General features: G+C 40.3%; 1 protein-coding gene across 4 annotated transcripts in view; it reads left to right on the plus strand.

Annotated features, from left to right (window-relative positions):
- NTRK3 (neurotrophic receptor tyrosine kinase 3) overlaps positions 1 to 15,825 on the plus strand; it is a 538,421-nt gene that overhangs the window by 504,733 nt on the left and 17,863 nt on the right. For 3 of the 4 annotated variants that reach the window (XM_087856654.1, XM_045813101.2, XM_087856653.1), the window contains 2 exons: positions 9,241 to 9,282; positions 14,082 to 14,240. In XM_087856654.1, the coding sequence (XP_087712780.1) occupies positions 9,241 to 9,282; positions 14,082 to 14,240 (201 nt within the window). The remainder of the gene's footprint in view (positions 1 to 9,240; positions 9,283 to 14,081; positions 14,241 to 15,825) is intronic. The other variant, XM_045813098.2, reaches the window with a different exon arrangement.

Here is a 15,825-nt window from a genome sequence, read left to right on the forward strand (position 1 = left end):
GGGGCTGTTTTCAGCCGCCTGCTTCCCGGGCAGCTGATGTGAGGCCCCAGCAGGAGCTGTGCATGCGGTTTCTCCCATGATTGCAGCATGTGGTCCCCATTGCAGACTTTGCAAGTGGCAGGTCCCCTGTGCTGGGCTGCTGGGATCTTAGAATTGGAAAGAAACATTTTCCATTAAGAAAGGCAAGCAGTCCAGCTTCTCATCCCAAGCTAAGAGAGGTGGGCACAAAGCCTAAGCTTATTTAGAGATGGGACCTCACCAGCTAGTGAGGGAGATCATTTTGTCACTTATTGGAAAAACTCTTTTTCCACCATTGGGGCAAGTCAGCTCTGGTCACCACTGGGCTCAGGATTGGCAGATGATGTCATACTTTTGTAGGATGGTGACTAAGGAATCCAATTCTGTCATCTTCAGGCTGATGGGTATTCAATCAATAGGAAGCACTTTTTGTTACCAATGTCACTGAGAAGATCACTGGAGGAAACAATTTACAGCTCCGTCTGCCTTTTGAGGAAAAGGATCCCGTCTTGTTCTTTGCTTTTTAAATTCAAATCATCTTGTCTTTCCTTCTTTTTCCTGCCACTGAGGCCTAACACAAAGGAAATGAAGTCATTGAACTCCGTCCATAGAATATGCTAAGAAGCTCAGTCTTGTCTACTCTGAGACATGCATTCGCTGCTCTCTCTGGGTGTCGAAACCTTGCTTTTGTAAACAGCCAAATAGTCCAAGCATCTGAATTGGCAGCCCCACTGATCCTGGAAACCTGTTCCCAGTGCTTAGATGTGGAATCGTCCTGAACCCACAAAACCCATCAGGAGAAGGATTTGGAGTAGGGCGAGGGATTCACTTCTAGCTTGGCCTCTGCCTACCCTGGACTTGCTGACCTTCCATCCCTGAGCTGACTGCCTCATCCATAATTCAGAAATGGTATCTCATTGTCGTAAGGGTCACTGGGCAGAACTTTTCCAAGTTTCTGGAGAAACGGGAAGTGCTGTACAGTACACATAAAGACTGAGAAATTAGCACCTTGAACATGCTACGTACACGTATGTGCATGTGAATACGAAAACCCTGCATGCTTGTTTCATTTAATATCTCGCTGAATTTCCGTACACGTCCTATGGAGTTTGTTATTTTACACGTAAGAAAGATGAGTCTTCCGGAGGTTAAATAAGTTCCCTAAGGTTGCTTCGCTAGTGAAAGGCATTGGCTAAGTTATAAACTGTCCCCTTTGTTCCTTCAGATTGTCTGTTTCCTTATCCTGTACATACGTTTGCAATATCAGTCATAGTATTTTTTTAGACTTTTTTTTTTTTTTTTGGCATTGAATATCGAGCAAAGCCAATCTTGTCTGAAAGAGAGTTTCTTAGGTTTGGTAAATAAGTCTGAATCTAAATCAACACCTTGGGAGCACAGCCAAAGCCAAACAGGGTACATTAAAAATCTAGATTTATCACAAGAAGGCTTTATTCGCCCGTTTTCCTTTACCTATTAATGTCTGGCAAGCACTCGGGGTTTGGGGGGATCAGTCTAGATCCAATGTGATCCAAGGATCTGAGCTGAAGTAAGACGTCCTGCTTCGTTCGGTGCATTGAGGTCTTTAAACAACATCACTATGGTTCGTCTCCACTGGAAGATTTGAGTACAGCCAGGAGGCTCCATGTCTAGGCATCTGTAAAAGAAAATAAGGGCAAGTTATTTTTCAACCTATATCTTTGCACTTGCACTGTCTGCTCCGTTAAAAAAATATATATATTGCTTGGGGGCAATACAGGACAGTGAGGTGTCTGAATGAGGGCCAGCATTTAGACGGGATTTAGAAAGGGGAAAACCAAAGGGCGAGTTATCGAAGGTATGTGTTCCTGGGCCTTCCATCTGAGAACTTGCGTCTGGCAGACGCAGCTCCAGGTAAGAGAATTGGGGAGAATCACAATGGGCCTATTTATCCTCGAGGCTCACACTGCAAAACAGCTTGGCTCTTAAACTCCTTGTATTTTTGGAAGACTCCAAGGGTTTTTCCTAATCCTGGGGCTAGAGGCTCAGTCTGAAACAGCCATTCCACTGACATTCTGCTAAATGGATGCTTTTTTGCATAAACTGTCACAAAGCCCGGCTCAGAGGGAGCCACGCTATAATGACGGCTTTGTGAGCCTGTCTGCACCTTCCCCCCAGAGAATCCCAACGGCCTCCTAGACCCGGGGCTGAGGTCTTCAGTTTGTGTCTGCAAGAAGCAAGGTTATAGCTTGTCCTACTATACCGGGAGGAGGGAGGGAGGCGAAAAGAAGGCAAACAGTTCTGCCTTATGAAGTCAGAAGTCAGATGTCACTATAGAAAATCTCAGGGTTTCATCCATGAAATTTCTGTAACCGGGGTGAAGCCACGGACAGACGTGCATGTCTGACGGTGCTCACCCACAATGTAGATTTACGTCCGATGAATATTCAGACTAATATATCCCTAAGGCGTCGCCCACACCACTGGGGAAACAGAGTTCTACTGGGTGACCCAGGGTCCAAACACAACAGGATGGGCACGAAGAAGCTATAGACCTGAAATTTAAACTTCCTACGACTCAATCCGTGTATTTTTGATTTGCATCCCTGTGTGTGTATATGCTTTTCTCCAGGAATACATTTATTGAAAACAACGTAACTGCAAACAAGAACAAGACTCTAGGGGACTTGCATTGCATTTACTGTTCTGAGTGACCTTGGGCAAGTCACTGCCTCTCTTCCAGGCAAGGTTTTCTTGCCTGGAGGCAGGCTAGGTAATTTCCAAGGCCTTTCCCAACTGTTTATGTTCCTAAGCTACAGCTTTAGCATTGAATCTCTCCTTTGGAGCCCTGGATTCTGACGAGTGTGGGATTTGGGGACGTGGAGCGGGTGCAGTTACCGGGTAGGGCTGGTCCCCCAAAGAGCACCCTGGAAGGAATACATGCCAAAGTGGCATGCCTGGGGAATGGGCCAGCGGGGCTGGGCAGAGGGGGGGAAAGCTGGTTGGAAATACAATGTCTGTAATTCAGAATAGCCAAGTGGGGAAAATGAAGGGAGAGTGGACCAGGGACAGGAGGAGGGTGGGTGGAATGGGGACGATCTGCAAAGGCAGACTGCCATTTCTATGGCTTTGGCGGCCTCCCTCATATGTGGGGAGGGAGCTATGAAGAGTGCCCAGCTGTCAGGGTGGGGGAGAGGCCGCGAGAAGGGTTAATTCGGGAAGGACGGTCATGCCATTCGGAAGTCTGGAAGCCATCAGCAGAGTGCATCAACTGGTTTAGGGTAGAACCGCTTATTTTTGCTGTCTTGGGGACAGGATACATTCGAGGAGGACGTTGCATCTTTCCTCCTACGTTTAGGCCATTTATTTCAGGAGGTGTCGGAGGGAGATCGCACCAGCTACGTGTGATCAGGACATGGTCGACAGGCCTGTATTACTGACTCTCTCCACCTGCGTGTGCAATGACACGCACGTGTGCATCTAAGTGTTCCCCTTCCCGATACATGGGTGTATGGATTTGCGTGCCAAATGTAGCAAATACTCGAGTGCAGCCCATGTACGTGAAACCCCAGGCTCTTACGAGCAGTGATTCTAAAGACTGTAGTAGCGGATGCTGGGCTGCCGCTGGGGGCACATTCAAGGTGACTCCCAGCCTTGGCTGGTGATTCGCTTCGGACACGCAGAGCAGAGGGGAAGAGGCAGAGCCACTGGGGCATGAGGGAGACCAGGAGAATTTCCAGGGGTTGGAGAGTGCACAATGCTGAGGTTTCTGTTTTTTTCCTCATGCACATGGAGATTCTTCTATGTGCTGAGACATGCAATCAAGAAAGATTAAAACTGAACAAAAAAAAAATGACACCAACGATAAACGGCAGTCGTTATGATTAAGCTGTTCGCCATTAACGTGCATCACGAAGCTTTTACAAGTCTTCAGAAAGCTACTACTGCCCTTTCCACGGACTTTAACAGACTTTGACTTGGCCCATACAGCTTAGTGATCCCGGAGGTAGCTTGAATCCTTCCATTCGTTCCAGAAATATCGCGCCCTGTGAATCGGTGTCGGCTCACCTTTGCTGCGCCGTGGTTTCTTTATCTGGAAAATATGGGTCACTTTGTCTCCTTTATACCTTGTCCGAGTCGCGCCAGCAGAGCTGTTTTGAACTTCTGGGAGAGAAGCGGGCTTCTGTGTGGTCTTTGTAACCCACCAGCTGCCTCCTTTTCTGTGTAATGAGATGCAGAGAACTGCGGGCCCTTCTAGAGCTCAGAGTTCCTCTTTAACCCAGAGCAGTGGGATCCGTCTGCCTGCAGGGGAGTGGGTGTCTCTTTCTGTGGAAAAGAGCAAGACAGTGCCTTGTTCAGGGAAGACGGGAGAGGAGAGGCGGCTGTGCGGAGGTGGGCGGGGGGGACACCCCCCCCAGAAGAACTCCGTGCAGCGGGGCATCCTGCCCTCAGTGGTACTGCAGCCTGAGATCCTCCTTCAGGTCTTCACACCTGCAGTCCCGCTACTCCTGGCCCCCAGGGCAGGGTGGGGAGCGAGGGCTAAGGACTTAAAGAAGTGGGGTTCGGGGATTTGGGGCAGGCACCCCTGGCTGGAGGTGAGGCGGCTACTCTTTCTTCCCACCTTTTGCATCCCCTCGCCTTATACTGCTGACCAGGATGGGTGGGATACCACCCCGAGGAAGGACAGAATTGAGGCAGAGAGACAAGACTCCAATCTTCACACTGCTAGGAGCTCAGTCTCTGGACCTGTGGTCTTCAAACCTTGATGCCCCTAAAAGAATTTTGAAAAATCACCTATGCGTGGCTCCCCACACCTTGTAAGTTGCTATGTAAAATCTTCAATGTAATTTCAAGTAGTTGCAAACGATGCCGTTTCCAGAATATTGTAAATATTGGCATTAAAAAAATACATAACTCCTGTAATGTATCTAATGAACTTTGAATACCAGAGCAATTTGATACATCATCTGTTAAACACATGAACAGTGCTCAGTCAGTTTTACATGGTTCCTTCTTCTTCCTGAATTTATGTTTTCATTCCAGTTACCCTACCAAATTTTATCCTTATGTATTATATTTTTATGCATGGAAGCCTTTTATTGGCCACTCTATCATAATTTAATATGACAAAAATATGTATGAAGATTTAAATTTAATTTTTAATGTCTGATAGCCATTAGTTTCTAGATGGTAAGAATTTTGGGATTGAGTTATCATTACAATTATTAGCAATACACAGCAAGTAGGCAGCGGATCAAAGTAACGCATTTATATCACAACTTTGATGAATACGAACGATAGGAAATATGATGTTTTTGGAAATGCATCGCCTACATTTTTCCATTAGTCCATAATGACTATTATTTATTGCTAAAGTAAGGAAGGTTCAGGATCAGTTCTATTCCTGTTTTTTATTTATGTAACTACAAGAACTGAGAAACGTTTACACTAAACAAATAAATGGCAAGGAAAGCGTTTTGTTACAGCACTGTGACTCAGTTCTTTTAACAATTGGTTGTCTATTTGCCTCAAATCTCATACTGGCGTCTTATCAAAATTTCTTTTTAGTCTCTACTTAGCTGATCATTCTTTTAGGTCTGTCCCCCTTCAATTGTTTGAAAAGAATTGGAAATGACTCGATGTGCAAAAGGATTTGCTTTCTAGCCAGTAGAGACATTCATTTTCAACACCTGTACCAGTATTTCATAGGGTTTATTTATTTGTACTCTGTAGGTTTTCTCCCCTGAGATTTAGGATGAGTGAGAGACTTGTGTTTCCTTTTGAGAGTGGCAGGTGTGTATGTGTGTGTATGTGCGCGCGTGCTCACGGTTGGGAAAGGGGATTGCTGGGCCACAGTGGGTGCTCAGTCCATGTTAGAAAAAAAATCTATATGGGAGTTTAGGACCAGTGAAATCCTTCCACGCTTTCCCTTGCCTGGGTACCCACTGGAAAAAACTGCACATGTCTCCAAAGTTTTGTGGCTCCTGGATGGGAACCACTTCAGTGGACACTGCAGTCTCTCCCTGCCTGTTACACTGAATGGGAATTCTAGGCTCTTATTCTGTATGGGGTGAGGAGTCACCCAAGATAAATGTAAAAAGTGCACCTTCCCTACTGAGAATAACAAAGGGTGGAAATATCAGTGGGGGGCTGGGTAGACGAACTGTGGCATGCTCAGGCACAGTGGGGTCCTACGTAGCTGTAAAGGAACCAGTACCCCAGAGAAAAAAATGTAAAGTACACAACAGGTATGTTACTCTTTATCTAAGAGAATGAAGAAAATGAATATAACCTGTATTTTCCTATGTTAAAAACAATAGAAGAATAAACTAGCATCATACCCCAAAAATGGTTACCTAGAGGCAAGGAAGAGATCAGGGTGGGGGGAGTGGGCAGAGATGGTTCAGACTTGGGTTTCCCATACTTTGTTGGTTTTAGCTTTGAAACCGTGGGACAGTTTTCACATCATTATAAACATTTAAATTTGTAGAATTGAATCAATTATGCAAAATAAAAAGCAAAATGAAACACATAAGCCTAACTATATATTAAGTATATTCTATATATTTTATAAACATATATTAGGATAAAGCAACTATGTAATATTACTAATGGAATCAAGATTTTCAGCGTAAGAAAAAAATACTGATACAAAATCAAAGAGGTGAAGTGAAAGCTCTGTAATCCTTAATTTGAGTTGGAAAAATCAATATGAACTCATGATGTATTTTCTTTTAAAAGTTTTTCCTAACTACTTCTATTATAAACACCTAGAAATAATGACCAACCCAATAGCAATGAACACTCCTGGCATCCATAGCATAGCCTCTAAATACTCCGTTGTCTGCCCAAAGGTATACCCAAATAGTTAATGAGGGAAATTTTTTCCTTTTAGAAGATTTCTGGCAAGTATATGCTAGAATTAGAATGCCACCCTTCTGTCGCCGCTAATGAAATAGTGGGTCTGGCCAGCGATCACCAGTGTCTGCTGTTAGCTTAGGTGAAAGAGGATGTTATGGTAGATGACCAGGCTGACATCTCGGGGATCCATGCTAATACGGGTGGTGGGAGGTGTCCTCCAAGGTAGTGTAATCCAAAGATCTCCAAGTGCTTATTTTCTTTGCAGAATCATTTCTTGGAATCCTTGCCTTATTCCTGTATGTCTCCTGTTTCAAAGCTCCGCCTTCACAGGTCTTTAATGTAACTCGAGAGTTTGGATCATTGGCTAGGATGTCTCAGGCAGTGCCTAGGCAAGTTACCTTATTTTCATCTGTGAAATGGGGATAATAGGGAATTCAATCATATAGGATGGGATTAAATGAGGGGTACGTGGCCGGTGCTCAGCGTGCATTCACTGGTATTACTCTTAGGAAGACTATTATGTCAGCCCATCGCTTGTCTGGTTAGGTTTTAACACGGGATGTAGATTTTTTTCCCTGGAGGAAAAATCAGTGTAGGCTAGGTAGGTCTTTATGGGGAATATGGAAACCAGGAAATTAGGTTTGTGAGGCTGCCCATGAGCATGTAAGGACACACATAGTAAATAGTCATTGCACTTTACGTGTATACTATTACATTTAACAATACTCAGTGGGATTTTGCATACCTCATCTTACTTTAAGTAGGGGTGTTGCTTGATTCCTATGTTGAAGATGAGAAAATAGAGCTTGAGGGCTTGTCTAAGGTCACATCACAACCCAACGCTTCTGACTCCCAGTTTATTGCTCTTTTTGTTATGTTACTGGCCTCTTGATATATTTTAGTCCACTTCTGGAGGAATGCCTGATAAATTTCACCCACACTGGTGGTGAACATCTTGATAAAATTTTTCGTACTGGGGTCCCTGCAGTCAGTTAATACCCTTCTAATACTTTTATTCCCAAACACTTAAGCTCATCAAGGTTTACACCAGCACACTTGAATGACTCCCTCTTTGTAAATTTGGAGATTTCAGTCTGGAACACTTCTTCTGAATTGCGTATAAAATCATTAAATGAGGCAAACACCAGCATCAATTTGGAGGAATCCATGACTTAAAATTTTTCATCAAGAGGAATGATTCTGTATTTTATTTTTTTCACCAAGAAACCAGGTCAAATAAGCTATTTCACAAAATTCTATCACAAACATACTTTTTCTTTACAGAACATCATCTTTTGATACAGAACTTACATAAATTAGGTCCACTGGTTTTCCTTTTTTTGGATGTTTACTTTTTCCTTTTATAGTTTTTAAACTTCAAATGTGATACATGATCATGATGAAATTATAAACAGCATAGAAATACATATAAGTGGGATTTCCTCCTTGGTCAGTGCTCACTCTCACTTTTTTCTCCAGAAGAAATATTAGTTTAATGACTCTATTTCTGGATCTTTTTCTGTGCATTTACAGACTTCTGCATTATTCCCTTTTAATGTACTTGCTTATGTATACACATTTCTACATGAATTAGAATGCTTATATATATGTATATATATATTAATGTCTTGTGTTTTCATTTAATGTATCCTAGACCTACTTACATATCACTACACATACTCCACTACATTCCCTTGAACCTCTACAAATAAATATATAATGATGGACAAATTGTTGCCCTTAAAAACAATGAAATAAACATCCCTTTCAACCACTTATTTTTGCTTATAAGAGCAAATATTTTCTAAGACTCCTAGAAGTAAAATTACTGAGTTACAAGGCACTCCACATGTTCAGTGTGGACGGACCCAGCCACGCTGCCCGCAGATAAGGCGCTGTGTGCGGGGACACCTGAGAATAACTGTATCCTCGTACCTTTTCAAGCACTAGGTAGTATCAATCTTCTCAATTTTCCCCATATGACATCCAAACTGTGTCTCTTTGTTGTGTTGATGGGCATCTGTCCATATGTTTGTGTTCCTTTGTAGCCCTTTTGTGGATCATCTGTTCTATCCTTTATTCATTTTTTTTTTTGGTTGGCTTGCTTTTTTAAGACTAATTTAAAGGAACAGTTTATGATATATGGATTTTAATTCTTTGTTACATGTATTGAAATATTTCCTCTGTCATTTGTTTTTTAACTATACTTATTTTGTATTTTGCCATGCAAAAAGTGATTGGTTTTTACAAGTTGTATCACTAAATCCTATCCTTTATGGCTTCTTGAACATGTGTCTTATTTAGGAAGGCCTTCTTCTCCTGAGTTATACAGATACTTTTCTAAGTTTTCTTCTAATATTATTATTGTTTTGTTTTTATGTTTAGCTCTTTAATCCATCTGGAAATGATTTTTGTATATGGTGTGAGGTAGGTATCTAAGTGTACTTTTCAAATGAATAGTTCATTGTCCCAACACTTTGATTACTAACCCATCATTTCATATATTAAATTCCAATATTATACATGGGTCTGCCTCTGGACTCTATTTTGTTCCATTGATCAATGAAATTTGTCTATATCTATGCCAATAACACAGTGTGTTCGTTCCTGTAGTTTGATAATATGTTTTGCAATCTGATAGAGTAAATCTCCCCTGTCGTTCTATTTCAAATATATCTTCATTTTTATTCCTCTAGACAAATTTTGATGTCATCCTGTCAATTTTCATACATCATTCCATTGGGGTTTTCATTTAGGTTGTGTTGAATTTGCAGACTAATTTGAGGGAGGAATGAGAGATTTATGACATCGAGTCTTCCTATTCAAGGAAATGACATATCTTTCCATATGCTAAGACCTTCTATTATGTTTTTCAATACTTTTCTTTAACTAGACCTTGTACATTTTCTGCTAAGGTTTATGCCTAGGAATTAAGATTTTTTTTGTTGCTGTTATACACACAATCTTATTTTCCATTGAATTTGTTACTACTGAGGATAGTTTGATTTTTCTAGGTTCATTTTATATCTGGGTGGCTTACTAAATTGTATAATGATTCTAATTGCTTTTTAGTTAAATACCTTGAATAAGTCTTAATCATATGCATGCAATGGTTTTTGACTCTTCAATGCTTCTACCTTGTTTTTATTTTTGCTTTATTGCATTGGCTAGGACCATCTCAACGGTATTGTGTAAAATCAGCGATAGAAGATACTTTTCTATGCTTCTAAAGTTTTATTAGCACATATAATAGTCAGTGTGTTAAATAAAGGAAATTACCATCTATTACTAATGAATTTGGCCATTTAATCAGGAAAATGTGTTGAAAATTTTGTCATCTTTTGAAAGGATGGATTTTCTTCTTTTATCTCTTAATTTAGTGAATTAAGCACTAGATTTCTTAAGGCTGAGGCATTCTTGCATTTCTATTATAAATCTTATTGAGTTATAATATGGAGTTCTTATAATATCTTGCTGATTCAGTATAATATTTTATTCATATTTGGAGGCTGTATTCATAACAGATAATTTTACACATATATAGATAAAATATCTATGGTTGTACTCATGTATTGAAGGCTATATGCTATGTTTGACTGATTTCATCATCAGAAGTATTCAAGTTACAGAAAGTTTTGGGAACTTTCTTTGGGAAAGTTCCTAACTTTTTTTATTTTTTATTTTTTGGTTTGGAAAAGTATAAATAGGATAAGAAATTTTAGTAGAACTTACCCCAAAAAATCATCCGGACCTTGTACTGTTTTAATGTATAGAATTTTTACTACAATTGTAATTGTTTTTTGTGTTTGAACTTTCTACTTCTCTCTTTTTTCATTATTTTTTTCTAGTAAATCAATTATGACATCTTTATTTCCAAGTTAATTGTTGTAATATTTTTAACGTTTTACATTTTTCTCCTCTGTGTCTTTATTAACCTTGCCAAAGGATTATATTACCGATTAATTGTATAGATATAGTCTCCTTTTAAAATTTTTTCCCTTTTGGTTGGTTGGTTTGCTTTGCTTTCTTTTATACTAATTCCTCATTTTATCTTTTTTTAATGTTTTTTTATTATGTTAGTCACCATACAGTACATCCCTGGTTTCTGATGTAAAGTTCGATGATTCATTAGTTGCCTCATTTTATCTTTATTATTTATTTGCTCTTTCTTTCTATTGTCGTGTAGGTCTTTACTACCTTTTGTTGTTGAATCACATTTTAATTTATTATTTTTAAAATAGGTGCTTACATGTTATAATTTAAAAAATAACTTTCTCTGTATTTCATAGGTTTCAATGAATACAGATTTATTTATTTTTTTTTAAAGATTTTATTTATTTATTCGACAGAGATAGAGACAGCCAGCAAGAGGGGGAACACAAGCAGGGGGAGTGGGAGAGGAAGAAGCAGGCTCATAGCGGAGGAGCCTAATGCGGGGCTCGATCCCGTAACACCGGGATCACGCCCTGAGCTGAAGGCAGATGCTTAACCGCTGTGCCACCCAGGCGCCCCCAATGAATACAGATTTAATTATCCTAATAAATACTTTTACATTTAATTTTCAATTATTCCTTTACCAAATAGTTTTTTAATTGCCCAGAGAGAAACTTTAAAAAAATTTTTCTTTTGTTGTGAACTTCTATTTGGCACAGAAAATGTTTCTCATTTTTATTTTATGTTTGCTGTGTTTTTTCTCTTGGCATTTCAGCTTTCCTTTGAGGTACAATATGTGATTGGTTTTATAAATTGTTTCAGATAATTGAAAATAATTTTCAACTTTTTGTGGAGGCTGAAGGACACACAATCGTAATACTCATATCTATCAATTAAAACCGCGATCTGTTTTTTCAAAATGTGTCTTTGTTTATCTTGTCTTCTTGATCTGTCCATTGTGAAAGAAGCGTTTTGATTTTCCATTATAATGGTATTTTATCAGTTTCCTTTGCTTTATATCCTATTTTAACTCTTTGTATATTTTTGTTGCTATGTTACTGGGAACCTAATAATTCATAATTATCATAATGCTGAATTTTGCCATCTTGAAATATGTACATTACTTTTTTAACTTTTAAATCTTGGCATTCTAAACTTTTTCCACATGTTTTAATTGTCAGCATTTTATATATTCAATATTATGCGTTTAAATCATATATTGTGTATTTCAAATATATGTATTTAATATATATTCTTTATTCCTTTTATTGTTGTACTTTTGCATTCTTTCATTTTTAATATTTTCTGCACGTCTTCTCTAAATAACACACACCTTGATTTTTACATAAATTTTCTCTTAAGAGGCAGTATAACCCATTTGTATATAGTGTCTATATTATATACAAATTATTATAAAGATATTATTATCTTTGTATAAAAGATATAAATTATATGCAAAGATATTATTTAAACTTCTTTTTCATAGTGTGCCTTCAATATCATTAGCCCATTCCTCTTTCTCGTCATTTTTGCTATTGGTTAGAGATTTTTGGTTCCCTTTTCTAAAAACTGGTTCGGAAGCTATATGTACTATTTCCGTTCTTCTAGGAGGCACTTAAAAATTTTAGCAAGCAAATTTAAATTGTAACTCTTATAATCAACAAGTCATGAGTGTCTGTAAACTCGCTTGCCCTCCCTAAAAGACAAAGCCTTTGCCAGGCTTTTAATGATTTCTCTTTCTACTCTTCTATGTGCTTATGGCTGAAATTATCTGAAGGTTTCATTCCAGAGAAGTAGTGTTAACAGTAGCAGTCGTGGTACTCTCAGCATTATTAGTATTATTGTTTACTTTACGTCTCTATTTTACAGGAAGACTTTATTAGTAATTGTATCACATTTTACTACCAAATTAGCAACAATTATTTAGATTTAAATTGTGTTTTTGTGACTTATATGCTCTACGTTATTCGTTATGTTCCCAGTCATTGTCTATTTTAGATTCTTTTTTTCTGTTTTTCTGGAGTAATCCTCGCTTAATTTTTGCTCCTTTATTTTCTGAAAAGCTGTGAGTGGTAAACTTTCGGAGTCTTTGCTTGTCAGAAAGAAACCCCCTCATTTGTCTTTACACATGACACAGAGCTGTCTCGGTTATCAAATCCCAGGTTGAAAACAGCTTCTGCAAATCCTTGTCATCATTTATCTTCTAAAATATTTCAAGTAGATAAGGCAAACATCATTTTCCCTTTTTAGAAATAAGATTGCCCATTTTCCAATAAGTCATTCTTTCCTAAGTGTTCATTATCCTTATCCCTTCCAACTTACCCACCATAGAGAACTTCTAATTAATAGTTCATCAGGACATTTATAGAGAGCTCTATCAACGGCAAGCATTTTTCTAACAACAAATTCTATGTATGAGCCAAAAGTTCCCATTTCTGATGTTCTGTTTACTAATGATGCAGTGAGTTCCTGAGTTTTAAAACATGCTGCAAATTTTCTTCCACTTATGCTAAGACCTCTAGCCTGCTGGGCTGTGAGGATTTCCCTAATGTTTTCTCAGGAAAGGGTACCCTGGATGTCAGTCACTTCCTCTTGTCCTTGACTGTCAGATCTGTAGACCAACAGATGGGTCTCCTTAGGCTATTTTAAAGGAGGCTTTTCTCACTGGCCTTTGAGATGTCACTAAGAACTGCCGTAAATTCCCTTTCTCTACCTGATTTCTTACGAGCACATGGTCTTCCATACATTTGGAACTTCCCTGTCCCCTTCACTTGAAACACTGAGTCATAAGTTACACTGAGACATTCAGGATTGTCAGATAGAAGGAAACGTCGTAGTTCTACAGATTAGATGCCCTTGGATAATACTGCGCTTTAACCACCTCAGCCAAGGAGTTCAACTCGATGTCTGCAAATACTCAGGTACTTGATGGCCTCCCTCAGTGATTCTGCTGACTTCCCTCTGGACCTCCTTTCAAGGTTAGGTTCACTATAGTACCAGATTCTAAAACCTCTCCCACCCTGAATCGTCTTGTGATCTTTCTTTACACTCCATACCAAGGAACCTGCCTTCCCTTAGGGATTATCTCTAATTGCGACTCTAGCTGCCTCCGGTACTGTAGACCTTGGGTGTCAGTACCCCCACTGAGCCTCTGACCTGAGTTGCGTCAGGCCGTAGCGATCTTAGAATAAGACGCATCGAGCGTGCATCTACTTACGAGGAGTGCAGACAGGCAGGGACCGATTCTGGCCATCTGGTCACTCTCTGTGTGCCTCTGTGCTGACCCCTTTTAGGTGGGAGGACACACCATGCTCCCCATCCGTTGGATGCCCCCTGAAAGCATCATGTACCGGAAGTTCACCACGGAGAGCGACGTGTGGAGCTTTGGGGTGATCCTTTGGGAGATCTTCACCTATGGAAAGCAGCCATGGTTCCAGCTCTCAAACACAGAGGTACAGGGCGGGGGTAGATGGGAACCTCCATTTGGGGTAGGCTGATAGGAGTTATCTCAGGCCAGGAATTAGACATAGCATACCAAACATGAGGTGGTGTTTGGAGCTAGCTGGGCAAGTATAGGTATAAGCAAGAGGGGGAGCTTCTCAGTAGGAAAAACATTAGAGCTGTAGGGAGTGTGGTATAATTGTCAGGAGAGCATGAAATCAGATGTCTAAATTGAGATGCGAGTCACGGATCTGTTTGTTCTGCTACACTTAAAAATCACAAATGTTTCACTAAGACGGAACATGAAAACAAAGAACAACTCTGAGTTTTTCAATTGTGCCATCTTGTGGAAACACCCAAAGGATCTGGATTCCCAAAGGTTTCCGGCCTGCCAGGCCCGGGATGTACAGAGAATGGTGGATGGGGAAGGCAAGTTTCACGTTATTGATAGAGCTGTGTGTGGACCTCCAGGAATAAAAGGGCTCATGATAGTAAACAAAATAATAATAAACACATTCTATGCTTTCGTAATTTTGATTTATAATAATAATAAAAATACCAGTAATCGAATTTTCACAACAGCTAGCATTTAGTGTCAGGTACTTTTCTAAGCACTTTAGCTGTATTAACTCAGTCCTTTCCGCATGAATACCTGTAGAGATTCAGGGCAAAGGGAAGGGACCTGCTTGGGGTTCTGGAGAGACTCCGATGGGGGCTTCTGCGGCATGGAGAAGGCATGGGCCATGGCCATGGGATGCCTGCCTCCAAAGCCAGTCGGGGCGGTTCTCATTTATGTCTGGACCAGACTCATGTTGCCCTGGAGAACTCAGGATAGTTCATAGACAGTAACGGGCTCAGATTGCCAACCAAGCAGACCTATAAGAAATTGCAGTTATTTTTATGGTCTTCTGTTGTCTACAAAAACATGAAGACAAGGGCCTTTTAATATTGCAATCTTATCCGAATATTCCAGAAAGCGTCTTTGTTTTTGGAAGCTGTATTCCTCCTTCCTTTCCTGTGCCCTAAACAGTGAGTTTCAGGGCCTGAAAAGAAGATATTTCTTTAAATCTGTAGTATCTGATCAATCTCCAGCTGAGTGAGTCTTGACCACTTTTTCCAAAGTAGGACAAACACTTTCAGGACCTTAAAAAAAAAAAAAAAAGAGTATGTATCAGCACCCATCTGTTGCAGTGTTTTTTAAAAAAAAAATTGTTGCTGTTTTCTTGGGGCATGGGACACACACATACACACACACGCAAACATGCACACATGTCCGTGCATCTGTGCAAATACCTACCCGCGTCCATGCACACGTGCACACTCCTGCACACACATGCATGCACACGAGTAGAACAGCCAGAGGACAGCCTCCGTGTAGTTTGGTGGCCCCATTAAAGAGGGGATCTGGGTGGAGGGCACTATTGGTGACAGCAGAAGGTCTTCCCTGGAGATCCAAGCCAGCTCAGAGTAGCCAACAAGGTGTTTCTGCTCATTTCTAACACAGTTTGGTGAAGCGTTGGCCTGGAAGGTGGGCTTCCTGCCCCCAGCCACCTGTCCCTCTCCACAGCCCAGAGCAGCCAAGTACCGTTAGCCACT

The sequence above is a fragment of the Ursus americanus genome, chromosome 28, assembly GCF_024610735.1.
Source record: "Ursus americanus isolate L20-20 chromosome 28, mUrsAme1.1.p, whole genome shotgun sequence".
Classification (NCBI taxonomy): domain Eukaryota; kingdom Metazoa; phylum Chordata; class Mammalia; order Carnivora; family Ursidae; genus Ursus; species Ursus americanus.